Source organism: Neolamprologus brichardi, chromosome 6, assembly GCF_056152115.1.
Source record: "Neolamprologus brichardi isolate AB-2024 chromosome 6, ASM5615211v1, whole genome shotgun sequence".
Lineage (NCBI taxonomy): Eukaryota > Metazoa > Chordata > Actinopteri > Cichliformes > Cichlidae > Neolamprologus > Neolamprologus brichardi.
In genome coordinates, this window is record NC_142109.1 from 27,942,589 (window position 1) to 27,961,120 (window position 18,532).

Consider the following 18,532-nt stretch of genomic DNA (forward strand, 5'->3'; position numbering starts at 1 on the left):
GTAGGAGAGCCAAGCACGAAAGACAGCACCGCAGAAAACATTTTTTCAGCGAAAGATTAACAAGTTAACATAGCTGGACTAGCCATCGGACATTTGCATGGTGGGCTGATGACTTATTTATTTATTTTGTAACGGCATGAACAATGAGAGGTGGTGGATTGGCCAGATGCTGGCCGATGTGTAAAAATAACTCAGTTGTTTGGTGGTGGCTATGGCGGAGCTTCCACAGAGGCAACAGGTGGATGAGGGAAGGGGAGGCAGGAGGAGGAGAGACCCGAGGCAGCCGCCAGTCCGACTATCAGGTGAACTGAACTTCAGATAAGAAGTAATGACCTGCAGTCTATCTGGGTCAGATATAAACCAAGTTTAGGTGGAGTTTATTTTCGTTGTGCTGACTTATTACAGTCAGTTACAATAACTCGTACTGCGTGAGCTAGCATGAGGGAGTTTCTATACAGCTGTTCGGTTGCTATGATGTTACTGATAGTGAAGTTTATTTTATTCATAAGGTTAGTTAGTAGAGTTGCCAACGGCTCCTTAAAAAATGGAATGGTCCCTCATTCAGAGAAAATACTATGCGTTTGGTATTGAGCTGAGAAGAGACGCAGTTTGTCCCGTACTTTAGCTAGAATGAAAAAAGACACAAAGCTGGAGTTATTCTGTGTGTTTATGCTGCACAGCTGGCTCTTCTTCTCTCATTCTCCCCCTCCCTTCCCTGTTGCTACTTCAATCATGAAACTGATCAATGATCAGCTGATCGGCTTTTCTCTCGTTCATTTATCGCCCACTTTGCGCCAGAAACAGGAAACTAGCGAATGTTGCGCTAAACAACAGTAGCATGTTTAAGCTTCATCAGCTGTTGTTAGAATTTATTTAATATTAATTTCTAGTATCAGCTGATGTTTGCTGGAGCCACAGCTGTAAAAGCTGCTGGTCATGATATCGGTTTGGATATGTGGTGAGAGGGAAACATGAGGATGAAACCAGGAGATGTCCTTACTGAATCATCAGAGCTGAACAGGTGATGGAGAAACAGGTTTACCTTTTAGGTGACATGAATGAGTTGAAGGGAAGTTATGAACTGGTTCTGAGAGACAAATAACACCAGGATCCTTTTCTAAGTAGCTGACAGCTGGTAACTGTGCAGGGGCGGGTCTAGCAAAGTGTTGCCAGGGGGCCAGGTAGGGCATCAACAGGGAGAGGGGGGCACAAAGAAATACTTTTCTTTCTTATTCTCATTTAAAATATCGAGCTTTTATTAAATAATTATCTGAAGTTTTTATCTGACGTAAAATGTATAGAAATCATACATATACCAACAAGACAGTGTACATCACTGTCACAACAGCATTTGTTTTCATTCAAAGGCTTTATGGCTTTAATACCTGGTGGGCCGGTCTGTAGTGAAAATGCCCAATTTTTTGTCCCAGTCCAGCCCTGCAGGTTAATACTGGCAGTGTCACCATGCCAGCTGACTGTATTTCATCATCAGCCAGTGTTGTTCTTCATACATCAATATTACCAAAGTTTACCATAAGGCAGCATATAAAGTATTTACTTGCTTTCAGGTTTCATTCAAATGTTAGTCTTTTCATTTGTTTCCCCACTTTTTTCCTGTTTCAAAATCAAACACCAGTTTGTGAGAAGATTATCTTCTTTTTTTAATAGGCATTGGTTTTGCATTGGCTAATTTGGCAATTGTATGTTAAAAATGTTCGTATTTTAATATTCAAAAATGTTTTTGCCCAAAACATATGTGCACTACACGTCAGTAAAAATACTATGCAAATATTGATGTCCTTGACTGCTGAATAAACACTGACTGATTGTATCTCTTGTACTTTATCAATGCAGTATCTAACAACTTTGCACCGTAGTGGTTAAAATCTCATTCTAATAAGAGTTAAAAGCGCATTCGGTTATTAGATTTATAGGGTTATTGAATTATGGTTAACGGTTGGTAGAATTGTTTTTAACATTATCTGCCAATTAAATCTGCCACCCTTCTCCAAATCTATGCCCCTACCTGGCCCCCCCCAACAAAACCTTTCTAGACACACCACTGGATGGGTTCAACATTTCTTTTGATTTCCATGTAACAATCCCTAACTCTGTAATTAAAGAATGTGCCATTTAATCTTGGCTGGCTAAAATGGGGTGGCTGCCGTTCAGGATTTAGCACAAGTCAGCTTTTGATCAGAAAGTTTTCTAGTTTGATCCCTGGCTGCTCCAATCTGCAGGCGAAATATCCTTGGACAAGATTGTAATCCCAAGTTGCTTTCTGATGCATCCGTTGGAGTGTGAATGCTTTATAGAGTTTGTGAAACAGTTGTACGTGTGGTCAGATCGTTTTGTATTTGTGTGTGGATTGAAGCATGTGCCTGAAAGCACATCAATCACTGCACATATTTTTAAAATATTAGTTTAAATAAAGTTTTTGATTATTTATTATAAAAAAGAGATGATATATATATATATATATATATATATATATATATATATATATATATATATATATATATATACACATGTCAGTTAATTTGACACATAACACCAGTTAGTTCTTCCTTTTGGTGAAAGTTGGGCTCTTCAGTTCAGCATGGTACAGCTCCAAAGATTCTGCAACATCAAACACTCTGTCTGCTAATGTTACATCACCTGGGCTGAGGCAGTCCAGGTAATTTCAACAGTTTTTTGTTTTTAAAGTTTAGATATAAAGAAAAAAAAGAAAAGTAACATTTGTCACTCTCTATCTTCACGATGGAAGATTCATTTTCATCTCATAAGTGTTAGCAACAGTTCTAGAAAAGGAGACAGGTTTGTTCCAGTGTGCAGAAATGTTATTATAAATGTTCAAACTACTGCACTGTAAAATCAAATTAGTTCCCAGAACTCAAACAACTATGCAAACTCGTTACCTCCAAAAAATTGAGTAAAGTTTACTTAAGATGACTGTTAAGACAACTTATTCATTGCAAGTATGCAGTACTAAGAATAACTAAAATATATGAAAGTCTAATGTTTATCAGTACATTACAGAAAATAATGAACTTTATCACAATATGCAAATTTTTTAAGAAGGACCTGTACACTTTGACACATATTGGAACTGTTAGCTAAAGGAAGAGTTACTGAATTTTACAGTAAAAATCCCAACTTCATTGAACAAAGATATAAGAAAGTGAGGACAGGGCAGGACATGTTCCTGAAGGTGCATTATGAATTGTTTACCCACTGACAAACATTTTGAGTTCTACTAAATTAAAAAACAATTTGTGGTAACCTGATTATGATTTAAAAAGAATGATCAACAACACTTCTTGTAATGGTGTTAAAATCAGCCCAGTGTTTATTTTCAAATGCAAAAAGGAAACTAAACTGCCGCCATGGCAACTATGACACGTTTAGAACTTAGACCACTTTGTCCTTTGATCCTTTGATCCTAAAGAATCCTTAAACAGGGGTGAGACACAACCACTTTTAGTCCGTTATTCGCAGCATTTATGTTCGTAGCGTTCAAACATTCGCCAGAGAAATCTTTTAAAACATTTGGATCCTTTTGAGAGTGACAGTTTACAGATTCAAATATGTCTCAGAGAAAAAAAAATAAAGAAATCCTTGAAGAGAACGAACACCTGAAAATAAACCAGAGAGACTTGCAGTGCCAACTCCAAGAAATGGAGGGGAAAAACAGAGCGCTGCAGGTAAAGCTTGATGAAAGACCGCACACAAAGGAAGACTTTCTTCAAGAAAAAAGGCTACAGGAGATAAAACAGAAGGAAATGGATTTCAAGCTTCAGGACATGGAGAAACACAACAAAGGCTTGCAAATCAAGCTTAATGAAGCTCTGCAAAAAATTAAAGAGCTCCTCCATGAAAAAGATCAACAGGACATGAAGCAGAACAAACTCCAAGGCACGGAGGAAAAATACAAAGCGCTTCAGGTAAAGCTTGATAAAACACTGAACAAAAATAAGGAGTTGCTTCAAGAACAAAAGAGACAAGAAATTAAACAGAAACAAACGGACTGCAAGCTTGAAGACGTGCAGGAAAAATACACAGCGCAGAAAATAAAGCTTGATAAAGCTCTGCAGAGAAATAAAGATTTCCTTCAAGAGAAAGAACAGCAAGACATGAAACAGAAACATCTGGATTGCAAGCTTCAGAACATCGAGAAACACAACGAAGGCTTGCAAGTAATGCTTGATGAAGCTCTGCAAAAGAATAAAGAAATCCTTGAAGAGAAAGACAAACTGGACATTAACCAGAGAGACATGCAGTGCCAACTCCAAGAAATGGAGGAGAAAAACAGAGCGCTGCAGGTAAAGCTTGATGAAAGACCGCACACAAAGGAAGACTTTCTTCAAGAAAAAAGGCTACAGGAGATAAAACAGAAGGAAATGGATTTCAAGCTTCAGGACATGGAGAAACACAACAAAGGCTTGCAAATAAAGCTTAATGAAGCTCTGCAAAAAATTAAAGAGCTCCTCCATGAAAAAGATCAACAGGACATGAAGCAGAACAAACTCCAAGGCACGGAGGAAAAATACAAAGCGCTTCAGGTAAAGCTTGATAAAACACTGAACAAAAATAAGGAGTTGCTTCAAGAACAAAAGAGACAAGAAATTAAACAGAAACAAACGGACTGCAAGCTTGAAGACGTGCAGGAAAAATACACAGCGCAGAAAATAAAGCTTGATAAAGCTCTGCAGAGAAATAAAGATTTCCTTCAAGAGAAAGAACAGCAAGACATGAAACAGAAACATCTGGATTGCAAGCTTCAGAACATCGAGAAACACAACGAAGGCTTGCAAGTAATGCTTGATGAAGCTCTGCAAAAGAATAAAGAAATCCTTGAAGAGAAAGACAAACTGGACATTTACCAGAGAGACATGCAAGGTGTGCAGGAACAATATGGAGCGCTGCAGGCAAAGCTTGATGAAACACTGCACAAATATCAAGAGCTGCTTCAAGACCAAGAACAACAGGAGATAAAGCAGAAAGAAGACAAAGAAATTCTTCAGGACTTTGAGAGGAAAAACCAAAACCTGCAAGAACTTTATAACAAACTGAACTACAAAACAACTGAACTGGAAGGGGAAAAGGAAAAACTGCAAAACCAATGCTCAGAGATGCAGAGTAAGCTCAATGACATGCTGAGAAAAAACACAGAACTCGAGGAACTTTCAGACAACTTGAAGTGCAAAAACACTGAGATGCAGGTGCTAAAGCAACAACTAGAGAAAACAAACGAAGACCTGCAGTGTACACTTCAAGAAATCGAGAGGAGCAGTCCGCAGTTGGAAGACACGCGCAACAAATTACAACAGAGTTATACAGAGCTGCACGAGGCAAAGCTAACGCAGGAGGCAACATCTAAAGAAATGAAAGAAAGGCTTGAAGACAAACAAGCCAAATTAGAAGAAGTGGAGAAAACATGCAAGAGACTTGAGCAGGAGAATGCAGAGACAATCGATCAGCTGAGAACCCTCATCCTAGAGAAAAAAGTGCTCGTGGAAAAGCTTGTGGAAAAGAAGAAAAAACGCTTCCGCTTCTTCTGGAGGAGGAACACTCCTGCTTTTTCTTCTTTTTCTACTTTTTCTACTGCTGATGTCACCTCGTCTTCCTCCACCTCTGTTCCATCTTAATTTTCACCTCTCCTCTCCCTTTCTCTCCCTTTCTCTCCTGACACCTCTCCCTCACCAATCTCCCTTTAACTCCTAACACCTGTCCCATCTCTCCCCCCCCCCCTCTCTCTCTTTTCACCCTCACCCCCCAACCAGTCCTGACAGTTGACTGCCCCCTCTAGAGCCTGGTTCTGTCATAGGTTTCTTCCTTTATAGGGAGTTTTTCCTATCCACTGTCGCACCTAGTGCTTGCTCAGAGGGGATTGTTGAGGTTTTCTCTCCTCTATCTCTTTCCTTCTTTCTATCCCTTTCCTTTCCCTTCTTCTTTACAACCCCCCCCCCCCCCCCACACACACACACACACGCACACACACACACTTTCTATTTCCCAAATTAATAATAAACACAATTGGCAAAATTTTAAAAAGTCAGATCAGTGTCTTCATTCAAGAATGAATTGTCTTTGTCACGGGGTCATGTGTATTTTGTGTTTTCCTCGGGCTGGTGATCCTTCCAGTCGTTGAGCCCAGGAGTCCAGATTTTTAGAGTTTTAATCACATTTAGTGTTACACTTTAGATCACAACAATAGGATATCCACAATTTAGGATTCAGGCATTTGTTCTTTTCAATATTGTAATCATTCTATGATTGCAGGTGTTTAGAGTTAATTTGTTGATTCAGATGATTAGGTTAATAGCTCGTTTAGAGAACCTTTTCATGATATGCTAAATTTTTGAGATAGGAATTTTGGGTTTTCATGAGCTGTATGCCAAAATCATCAATATTAAAACAATGAAAGGCTTGAACTACTTCAGTTGTGTGTAATGAATCTAAAATATATGAAAGTCTAATGTTTATCAGTACATTACAGAAAATAATGAACTTTATCACAATATGCAAATTTTTTGAGAAGGACCTGTACACTTTGACACACATTGGAACTGTTAGCTAAAGGAAGAGTTACTGAATTTTACAGTAAAAATCCCAACTTCATTGAACAAAGATATAAGAAAGTGAGGACAGGGCAGAGGTATATGCATGATCAGCAAGAGCCATTTCATAAACTGGAATTCAAGGCTCACGTGTAAATTATATCGTAAACCAGAAGCACTCCACCACAGTAGTTCACTCTCTGGGCATTATTTACTTTTAAGTGAAAAGCATTATATTCTGTTTATATTCATTGTGCTTTCTTTGTTCTTTTTAATCATACTAGAAGTTTGTAGTGCAGTAAAAATCTGATTAAGGTAGCCGGACAGGTTTTCACTTACACAAGCATTACACAGTATTCATTTGTAAATAACCGGACATGAAAAACTAGAGATAAAAAATGTGATATAATATTATACTGCGGTGTATTTCGAACAAACTAGGCAGCTTATTGTCTTTCTCTTGATGATACTTTCTTTTTTATTTTTTTATTTTTTTTATGGCTCAAACTATTTGTTATGAAAGCAAAACAAACAAACTGATGTTGTATAAATTGATTCAGGATTATTTACTTCGAGTCCAGAAATCATAGCTGTCTCATCAGATCCAGTTGTGACATTAGCTATAGTTTCCGCGGAGGGTACTTGGTTCTGTATGACAGCACAGCTATGGTTTCACAGTGAAGCTCAGATATCCGAGGGTAAGTGAATGCAGCACCAGCTTCTGCACTATGAGCATCATGTTAGCAAAGGTAGGAGAGCCAAGCACGAAAGATAGCACCACAGAAAACATTTTTTCAGCGAAAGATTAACAAGTTAACATAGCTGGACTAGCCATCGGACATTTGCATGGTGGGCTGATGACTTATTTATTTATTTTGTAACGGCATGAACAATGAGAGGTGATGGATTGGCCAGATGCTGGCCGATGTGTAAAAATAACTCAGTTGTTTGGTGGTGGCTATGGCGGAGCTTCCACAGAGGCAACAGGTGGATGAGGGAAGGGGAGGCAGGAGGAGGAGAGACCCGAGGCAGCCGCCAGTCCGACTATCAGGTGAACTGAACTTCAGATAAGAAGTAATGACCTGCAGTCTATCTGGGTCAGATATAAACCAAGTTTAGGTGGAGTTTATTTTCGTTGTGCTGACTTATTACAGTCAGTTACAATAACTCGTACTGCGTGAGCTAGCATGAGGGAGTTTCTATACAGCTGTTCGGTTGCTATGATGTTACTGATAGTGAAGTTTATTTTATTCATAAGGTTAGTTAGTAGAGTTGCCAACGGCTCCTTAAAAAATGGAATGGTCCCTCATTCAGAGAAAATACTATGCGTTTGGTATTGAGCTGAGAAGAGACGCAGTTTGTCCCGTACTTTAGCTAGAATGAAAAAAGACACAAAGCTGGAGTTATTCTGTGTGTTTATGCTGCACAGCTGGCTCTTCTTCTCTCATTCTCCCCCTCCCTCCCCTGTTGCTACTTCAATCATGAAACTGATCAATGATCAGCTGATCGGCTTTTCTCTCGTTCATTTATCGCCCACTTTGCGCCAGAAACAGGAAACTAGCGAATGTTGCGCTAAACAACAGTAGCACGTTTAAGCTTCATCAGCTGTTGTTAGAATTTATTTAATATTAATTTCTAGTATCAGCTGATGTTTGCTGGAGCCACAGCTGTAAAAGCTGCTGGTCATGATATCGGTTTGGATATGTGGTGAGAGGGAAACATGAGGATGAAACCAGGAGATGTCCTTACTGAATCATCAGAGCTGAACAGGTGATGGAGAAACAGGTTTACCTTTTAGGTGACATGAATGAGTTGAAGGGAAGTTATGAACTGGTTCTGAGAGACAAATAACACCAGGATCCTTTTCTAAGTAGCTGACAGCTGGTAACTGTGTAGGGGCGGGTCTAGCAAAGTGTTGCCAGGGGGCCAGGTAGGGCATCAACAGGGAGAGGGGGGCACAAAGAAATACTTTTCTTTCTTATTCTCATTTAAAATATCGAGCTTTTATTAAATAATTATCTGAAGTTTTTATCTGACGTAAAATGTATAGAAATCATACATATACCAACAAGACAGTGTACATCACTGTCACAACAGCATTTGTTTTCATTCAAAGGCTTTATGGCTTTAATACCTGGTGGGCCGGTCTGTAGTGAAAATGCCCAATTTTTTTGTCCCAGTCCAGCCCTGCAGGTTAATACTGGCAGTGTCACCATGCCAGCTGACTGTATTTCATCATCAGCCAGTGTTGTTCTTCATACATCAATATTACCAAAGTTTACCATAAGGCAGCATATAAAGTATTTACTTGCTTTCAGGTTTCATTCAAATGTTAGTCTTTTCATTTGTTTCCCCACTTTTTTCCTGTTTCAAAATCAAACACCAGTTTGTGAGAAGATTATCTTCTTTTTTTAATAGGCATTGGTTTTGCATTGGCTAATTTGGCAATTGTATGTTAAAAATGTTCGTATTTTAATATTCAAATATGTTTTTGCCCAAAACGTATGTGCACTACACGTCAGTAAAAATACTATGCAAATATTGATGTCCTTGACTGCTGAATAAACACTGACTGATTGTATCTCTTGTACTTTATCAATGCAGTATCTAACAACTTTGCACCGTAGTGGTTAAAATCTCATTCTAATAAGTGTTAAAAGCGCATTCGGTTATTAGGTTTATAGGGTTATTGAATTATGGTTAACGGTTGGTAGAATTGTTTTTAAAATTATCTGCCAATTACATCTGCCACCCTTCTCCAAATCTATGCCCCTACCTGGCCCCCCCAACAAAAATTTTCTAGACACGCCACTGGATGGGTTCAACATTTCTTTTGAGTTCCATGTAACAATCCCTAACTCTGTAATTAAAGAATGTGCCATTTAATCTTGGCTGGCTAAAATGCGGTGGCTGCCGTTCAGGATTTAGCACAAGTCAGCTTTTGATCAGAAAGTTTTCTGGTTTGATCCCTGGCTGCTCCAATCTGCAGGCGAAATATCCTTGGACAAGATTGTAATCCCAAGTTGCTTTCTGATGCATCCGTTGGAGTGTGAATGCTTTATAGAGTTTGTGAAACAGTTGCACGTGTGGTCAGATCGTTTTGTATTTGTGTGTGGATTGAAGCATGTGCCTGAAAGCACATCAATCACTGCACATATTTTTAAAATATTAGTTTAAATAAAGTTTTTGATTATTTATTATAAAAAAGAGATTATATATATATATATATATATATATATATATATATATATATATATACATGTCAGTTAATTTGACACATAACACCAGTTAGTTCTTCCTTTTGGTGAAAGTTGGGCTCTTCAGTTCAGCATGGTACAGCTCCAAAGATTCTGCAACATCAAACACTCTGTCTGCTAATGTTACATCACCTGGGCTGAGGCAGTCCAGGTAATTTCAACAGTTTTTTGTTTTTAAAGTTTAGATATAAAGAAAAAAAGAAAAGTAACATTTGTCACTCTCTATCTTCACGATGGAAGATTCATTTTCATCTCATAAGTGTTAGCAACAGTTCTAGAAAAGGAGACAGGTTTGTTCCAGTGTGCAGAAATGTTATTATAAATGTTCAAACTACTGCACTGTAAAATCGAATTAGTTCCCAGAACTCAAAAAACTATGCAAACTCGTTACCTCCAAAAAATTGAGTAAAGTTTACTTAAGATGACTGTTAAGACAACTTATTCATTGCAAGTATGCAGTACTAAGAATAACTAAAATATATGAAAGTCTAATGTTTATCAGTACATTACAGAAAATAATAAACTTTATCACAATATGCAAATTTTTTAAGAAGGACCTGTACACTTTGACACATATTGGAACTGTTAGCTAAAGGAAGAGTTACTGAATTTTACAGTAAAAATCCCAACTTCATTGAACAAAGATATAAGAAAGTGAGGACAGGGCAGGACATGTTCCTGAAGGTGCATTATGAATTGTTTACCCACTGACAAACATTTTGAGTTCTACTAAATTAAAAAACAATTTGTGGTAACCTGATTATGATTTAAAAAGAATGATCAACAACACTTCTTGTAATGGTGTTAAAATCAGCCCAGTGTTTATTTTCAAATGCAAAAAGGAAACTAAACTGCCGCCATGGCAACTATGACACGTTTAGAACTTAGACCACTTTGTCCTTTGATCCTTTGATCCTAAAGAATCCTTAAACAGGGGTGAGACACAACCACTTTTAGTCCGTTATTCGCAGCATTTATGTTCGTAGCGTTCAAACATTCGCCAGAGAAATCTTTTAAAACATTTGGATCCTTTTGAGAGTGACAGTTTACAGATTCAAATATGTCTCAGAGAAAAAAAAATAAAGAAATCCTTGAAGAGAACGAACACCTGAAAATAAACCAGAGAGACTTGCAGTGCCAACTCCAAGAAATGGAGGAGAAAAACAGAGCGCTGCAGGTAAAGCTTGATGAAAGACCGCACACAAAGGAAGACTTTCTTCAAGAAAAAAGGCTACAGGAGATAAAACAGAAGGAAATGGATTTCAAGCTTCAGGACATGGAGAAACACAACAAAGGCTTGCAAATAAAGCTTAATGAAGCTCTGCAAAAAAATAAAGAGCTCCTCCATGAAAAAGATCAACAGGACATGAAGCAGAACAAACTCCAAGGCACGGAGGAAAAATACAAAGCGCTTCAGGTAAAGCTTGATAAAACACTGAACAAAAATAAGGAGTTGCTTCAAGAACAAAAGCAACAAGAAATTAAACAGAAACAAACGGACTGCAAGCTTGAAGACGTGCAGGAAAAATACACAGCACAGAAAATAAAGCTTGATAAAGCTCTGCAGAGAAATAAAGATTTCCTTCAAGAGAAAGAACAGCAAGACATGAAACAGAAACATCTGGATTGCAAGCTTCAGAACATCGAGAAACACAACGAAGGCTTGCAAGTAATGCTTAATGAAGCTCTGCAAAAGAATAAAGAAATCCTTGAAGAGAAGGAAAATCTGGACATTAACCAGAGAAACATGCAGTGCCAACTCCAAGAAATGGAGGAGAAATACAGAGCGCTGCAGGTAAAGCTTGATGAAAGACCGCACACAAAGGAAGACTTTCTTCAAGAAAAAAGGCTACAGGAGATAAAACAGAAGGAAATGGATTTCAAGCTTCAGGACATGGAGAAACACAACAAAGGCTTGCAAATAAAGCTTAATGAAGCTCTGCAAAAAAATAAAGAGCTCCTCCATGAAAAAGATCAACAGGACATGAAGCAGAACAAACTCCAAGGCACGGAGGAAAAATACAAAGCGCTTCAGGTAAAGCTTGATAAAACACTGAACAAAAATAAGGAGTTGCTTCAAGAACAAAAGCAACAAGAAATTAAACAGAAACAAACGGACTGCAAGCTTGAAGACGTGCAGGAAAAATACACAGCGCAGAAAATAAAGCTTGATAAAGCTCTGCAGAGAAATAAAGATTTCCTTCAAGAGAAAGAACAGCAAGACATGAAACAGAAACATCTGGATTGCAAGCTTCAGAACATCGAGAAACACAACGAAGGCTTGCAAGTAATGCTTGATGAAGCTCTGCAAAAGAATAAAGAAATCCTTGAAGAGAAAGACAAACTGGACATTTACCAGAGAGACATGCAAGGTGTGCAGGAACAATATGGAGCGCTGCAGGCAAAGCTTGATGAAACACTGCACAAATATCAAGAGCTGCTTCAAGACCAAGAACAACAGGAGATAAAGCAGAAAGAAGACAAAGAAATTCTTCAGGACTTTGAGAGGAAAAACCAAAACCTGCAAGAACTTTATAACAAACTGAACTGCAAAACAACTGAACTGGAAGGGGAAAAGGAAAAACTGCAAAACCAATGCTCAGAGATGCAGAGTAAGCTCAATGACATGCTGAGAAAAAACACAGAACTCGAGGAACTTTCAGACAACTTGAAGTGCAAAAACACTGAGATGCAGGTGCTAAAGCAACAACTAGAGAAAACAAACGAAGACCTGCAGTGTACACTTCAAGAAATCGAGAGGAGCAGTCCGCAGTTGGAAGACACGCGCAACAAATTACAACAGAGTTATACAGAGCTGCACGAGGCAAAGCTAACGCAGGAGGCAACATCTAAAGAAATGAAAGAAAGGCTTGAAGACAAACAAGCCAAATTAGAAGAAGTGGAGAAAACATGCAAGAAACTTGAGCAGGAGAATGCAGAGACAATCGATCAGCTGAGAACCCTCATCCTAGAGAAAAAAGTGCTCGTGGAAAAGCTCGTGGAAAAGAAGAAAAAACGCTTCCGCTTCTTCTGGAGGAGGAACACTCCTGCTTTTTCTTCTTTTTCTACTTTTTCTACTGCTGATGTCACCTCGTCTTCCTCCACCTCTGTTCCATCTTAATTTTCACCTCTCCTCTCCCTTTCTCTCCTGACACCTCTCCCTCACCAATCTCCCTTTAACTCCTAACACCTGTCCCATCTCTCCCCCCCCCCCCCCCCCCTCTCTTTTCACCCTCACCCCCCAACCAGTCCCGACAGTTGACTGCCCCCTCTAGAGCCTGGTTCTGTCATAGGTTTCTTCCTTTATAGGGAGTTTTTCCTATCCACTGTCACACCTAGTGCTTGCTCAGAGGGGATTGTTGGGGTTTTCTCTCCTCTATCTCTTTCCTTCTTTCTATCCCTTTCCTTTCCCTTCTTCTTTACACCCCCCCCCCCCCCCCCCACACACACACACACACACACACACTTTCTATTTCCCAAATTAATAATAAACACAATTGGCAAAATTTTAAAAAGTCAGATCAGTGTCTTCATTCAAGAATGAATTGTCTTTGTCACGGGGCCATGTGTATTTTGTGTTTTCCTCTGGCTGGTGATCCTTCCAGTCGTTGAGCCCAGGAGTCCAGATTTTTAGTGTTTTAATCACATTTAGTGTTACACTTTAGATCACAACAATAGGATATTCAGGCATTTGTTCTTTTCAATATTGTAACCATTCTATGATTGCAGGTGTTTAGAGTTAATTTGTTGATTCAGATGATTAGGTTAATAGCTCGTTTAGAGAACCTTTTCATGATATGCTAAATTTTTGAGATAGGAATTTTGGGTTTTCATGAGCTGTATGCCAAAATCATCAATATTAAAACAATGAAAGGCTTGAACTACTTCAGTTGTGTGTAATGAATCTAAAATATATGAAAGTCTAATGTTTATCAGTACATTACAGAAAATAATGAACTTTATCACAATATGCAAATTTTTTGAGAAGGACCTGTACACTTTGACACACATTGGAACTGTTAGCTAAAGGAAGAGTTACTGAATTTTACAGTAAAAATCCCAACTTCATTGAACAAAGATATAAGAAAGTGAGGACAGGGCAGAGGTATATGCATGATCAGCAAGAGCCATTTCATAAACTGGAATTCAAGGCTCACGTGTAAATTATATCGTAAACCAGAAGCACTCCACCACAGTAGTTCACTCTCTGGGCATTATTTACTTTTAAGTGAAAAGCATTATATTCTGTTTATATTCATTGTGCTTTCTTTGTTCTTTTTAATCATACTAGAAGTTTGTAGTGCAGTAATGAAAGCAAAACAAACAAACTGACGTTGTATAAATTGATTCAGGATTATTTACTTCGAGTCCAGAAATCATAGCTGTCTCATCAGATCCAGTTGTGACATTAGCTATAGTTTCCGCGGAGGGTACTTGGTTCTGTATGACAGCACAGCTATGGTTTCACAGTGAAGCTCAGATATCCGAGGGTAAGTGAATGCAGCACCAGCTTCTGCACTATGAGCATCATGTTAGCAAAGGTAGGAGAGCCAAGCACGAAAGATAGCACCACAGAAAACATTTTTTCAGCGAAAGATTAACAAGTTAACATAGCTGGACTAGCCATCGGACATTTGCATGGTGGGCTGATGACTTATTTATTTATTTTGTAACGGCATGAACAATGAGAGGTGGTGGATTGGCCAGATGCTGGCCGATGTGTAAAAATAACTCAGTTGTTTGGTGGTGGCTATGGCGGAGCTTCCACAGAGGCAACAGGTGGATGAGGGAAGGGGAGGCAGGAGGAGGAGAGACCCGAGGCAGCCGCCAGTCCGACTATCAGGTGAACTGAACTTCAGATAAGAAGTAATGACCTGCAGTCTATCTGGGTCAGATATAAACCAAGTTTAGGTGGAGTTTATTTTCGTTGTGCTGACTTATTACAGTCAGTTACAATAACTCGTACTGCGTGAGCTAGCATGAGGGAGTTTCTATACAGCTGTTCGGTTGCTATGATGTTACTGATAGTGAAGTTTATTTTATTCATAAGGTTAGTTAGTAGAGTTGCCAACGGCTCCTTAAAAAATGGAATGGTCCCTCATTCAGAGAAAATACTATGCGTTTGGTATTGAGCTGAGAAGAGACGCAGTTTGTCCCGTGCTTTAGCTAGAATGAAAAAAGACACAAAGCTGGAGTTATTCTGTGTGTTTATGCTGCACAGCTGTCTCTTCTTCTCTCATTCTCCCCCTCCCTTCCCTGTTGCTACTTCAATCATGAAACTGATCAATGATCAGCTGATCGGCTTTTCTCTCGTTCATTTATCGCCCACTTTGCGCCAGAAACAGGAAACTAGCGAATGTTGCGCTAAACAACAGTAGCACGTTTAAGCTTCATCAGCTGTTGTTAGAATTTATTTAATATTAATTTCTAGTATCAGCTGATGTTTGCTGGAGCCACAGCTGTAAAAGCTGCTGGTCATGATATCGGTTTGGATATGTGGTGAGAGGGAAACATGAGGATGAAACCAGGAGATGTCCTTACTGAATCATCAGAGCTGAACAGGTGATGGAGAAACAGGTTTACCTTTTAGGTGACATGAATGAGTTGAAGGGAAGTTATGAACTGGTTCTGAGAGACAAATAACACCAGGATCCTTTTCTAAGTAGCTGACAGCTGGTAACTGTGCAGGGGCGGGTCTAGCAAAGTGTTGCCAGGGGGCCAGGTAGGGCATCAACAGGGAGAGGGGGGCACAAAGAAATACTTTTCTTTCTTATTCTCATTTAAAATATCGAGCTTTTATTAAATAATTATCTGAAGTTTTTATCTGACGTAAAATGTATAGAAATCATACATATACCAACAAGACAGTGTACATCACTGTCACAACAGCATTTGTTTTCATTCAAAGGCTTTATGGCTTTAATACCTGGTGGGCCGGTCTGTAGTGAAAATGCCCAATTTTTTGTCCCAGTCCAGCCCTGCAGGTTAATACTGGCAGTGTCACCATGCCAGCTGACTGTATTTCATCTTCAGGCAGTGTTGTTCTTCATACATCAATATTACCAAAGTTTACCATAAGGCAGCATATAAAGTATTTACTTGCTTTCAGGTTTCATTCAAATGTTAGTCTTTTCATTTGTTTCCCCACTTTTTTCCTGTTTCAAAATCAAACACCAGTTTGTGAGAAGATTATCTTCTTTTTTTAATAGGCATTGGTTTTGCATTGGCTAATTTGGCAATTGTATGTTAAAAATGTTCGTATTTTAATATTCAAAAATGTTTTTGCCCAAAACATATGTGCACTACACGTCAGTAAAAATACTATGCAAATATTGATGTCCTTGACTGCTGAATAAACACTGACTGATTGTATCTCTTGTACTTTATCAACGCAGTATCTAACAACTTTGCACAGTAGTGGTTAAAATCTCATTCTAATAAGTGTTAAAAGCGCATTCGGTTATTAGGTTTATAGGGTTATTGAATTATGGTTAACGGTTGGTAGAATTGTTTTTAAAATTATCTGCCAATTACATCTGCCACCCTTCTCCAAATCTATGCCCCTACCTGGCCCCCCCAACAAAAATTTTCTAGACACGCCACTGGATGGGTTCAACATTTCTTTTGAGTTCCATGTAACAATCCCTAACTCTGTAATTAAAGAATGTGCCATTTAATCTTGGCTGGCTAAAATGCGGTGGTTGCCGTTCAGGATTTAGCACAAGTCAGCTTTTGATCAGAAAGTTTTCTGGTTTGATCCCTGGCTGCTCCAATCTGCAGGCGAAATATCCTTGGACAAGATTGTAATCCCAAGTTGCTTTCTGATGCATCCGTTGGAGTGTGAATGCTTTATAGAGTTTGTGAAACAGTTGCACGTGTGGTCAGATCGTTTTGTATTTGTGTGTGGATTGAAGCATGTGCCTGAAAGCACATCAATCACTGCACATATTTTTAAAATATTAGTTTAAATAAAGTTTTTGATTATTTATTATAAAAAAGAGATTATATATATATATATATATATATATATATATATATATATATATATATATATATATATATACATGTCAGTTAATTTGACACATAACACCAGTTAGTTCTTCCTTTTGGTGAAAGTTGGGCTCTTCAGTTCAGCATGGTACAGCTCCAAAGATTCTGCAACATCAAACACTCTGTCTGCTAATGTTACATCACCTGGGCTGAGGCAGTCCAGGTAATTTCAACAGTTTTTTGTTTTTAAAGTTTAGATATAAAGAAAAAAAGAAAAGTAACATTTGTCACTCTCTATCTTCACGATGGAAGATTCATTTTCATCTCATAAGTGTTAGCAACAGTTCTAGAAAAGGAGACAGGTTTGTTCCAGTGTGCAGAAATGTTATTATAAATGTTCAAACTACTGCACTGTAAAATCGAATTAGTTCCCAGAACTCAAAAAACTATGCAAACTCGTTACCTCCAAAAAATTGAGTAAAGTTTACTTAAGATGACTGTTAAGACAACTTATTCATTGCAAGTATGCAGTACTAAGAATAACTAAAATATATGAAAGTCTAATGTTTATCAGTACATTACAGAAAATAATAAACTTTATCACAATATGCAAATTTTTTAAGAAGGACCTGTACACTTTGACACATATTGGAACTGTTAGCTAAAGGAAGAGTTACTGAATTTTACAGTAAAAATCCCAACTTCATTGAACAAAGATATAAGAAAGTGAGGACAGGGCAGGACATGTTCCTGAAGGTGCATTATGAATTGTTTACCCACTGACAAACATTTTGAGTTCTACTAAATTAAAAAACAATTTGTGGTAACCTGATTATGATTTAAAAAGAATGATCAACAACACTTCTTGTAATGGTGTTAAAATCAGCCCAGTGTTTATTTTCAAATGCAAAAAGGAAACTAAACTGCCGCCATGGCAACTATGACACGTTTAGAACTTAGACCACTTTGTCCTTTGATCCTTTGATCCTAAAGAATCCTTAAACAGGGGTGAGACACAACCACTTTTAGTCCGTTATTCGCAGCATTTATGTTCGTAGCGTTCAAACATTCGCCAGAGAAATCTTTTAAAACATTTGGATCCTTTTGAGAGTGACAGTTTACAGATTCAAATATGTCTCAGAGAAAAAAAAATAAAGAAATCCTTGAAGAGAACGAACACCTGAAAATAAACCAGAGAGACTTGCAGTGCCAACTCCAAGAAATGGAGGAGAAAAACAGAGCGCTGCAGGTAAAGCTTGATGAAAGACCGCACACAAAGGAAGACTTTCTTCAAGAAAAAAGGCTACAGGAGATAAAACAGAAGGAAATGGATTTCAAGCTTCAGGACATGGAGAAACACAACAAAGGCTTGCAAATCAAGCTTAATGAAGCTCTGCAAAAAAATAAAGAGCTCCTCCATGAAAAAGATCAACAGGACATGAAGCAGAACAAACTCCAAGGCACGGAGGAAAAATACAAAGCGCTTCAGGTAAAGCTTGATAAAACACTGAACAAAAATAAGGAGTTGCTTCAAGAACAAAAGCAACAAGAAATTAAACTGAAACAAACGGACTGCAAGCTTGAAGACGTGCAGGAAAAATACACAGCGCAGAAAATAAAGCTTGATAAAGCACTGCAGAGAAATAAAGATTTCCTTCAAGAGAAAGAACAGCAAGACATGAAACAGAAACATCTGGATTGCAAGCTTCAGAACATCTAGAAACA

At 38.3% G+C, this 18,532-nt stretch overlaps 2 protein-coding genes across 2 annotated transcripts; both read left to right on the forward strand.

Moving 5' to 3' along the window:
- The first annotated feature begins 3,466 nt into the window (after positions 1 to 3,466).
- Positions 3,467 to 6,035, forward strand: LOC148102594 (uncharacterized). The gene has a single exon (XM_087842604.1). It carries the CDS (start codon positions 3,588 to 3,590, stop codon positions 5,646 to 5,648), a length of 2,061 nt encoding a protein of 686 aa, XP_087698730.1. The 5' UTR covers positions 3,467 to 3,587; the 3' UTR covers positions 5,649 to 6,035.
- A 4,671-nt stretch (positions 6,036 to 10,706) lies between these two features.
- LOC148102595 (uncharacterized) lies at positions 10,707 to 13,277 on the forward strand. The gene has a single exon (XM_087842005.1). The coding sequence runs from the start codon at positions 10,878 to 10,880 to the stop codon at positions 12,936 to 12,938; it is 2,061 nt and encodes a 686-aa protein (XP_087698131.1). The 5' UTR covers positions 10,707 to 10,877; the 3' UTR covers positions 12,939 to 13,277.
- Positions 13,278 to 18,532: the final 5,255 nt, after the last annotated feature.

Excerpts from the sequence above, each read along its gene's own strand:
- LOC148102595 (XM_087842005.1), top strand. The coding sequence starts at position 10,878 with ATGTCTCAGAGAAAAAAAAATAAAGAAATCCTTGAAGAGAACGAACAC.
- LOC148102594 (XM_087842604.1), top strand. The coding sequence starts at position 3,588 with ATGTCTCAGAGAAAAAAAAATAAAGAAATCCTTGAAGAGAACGAACAC.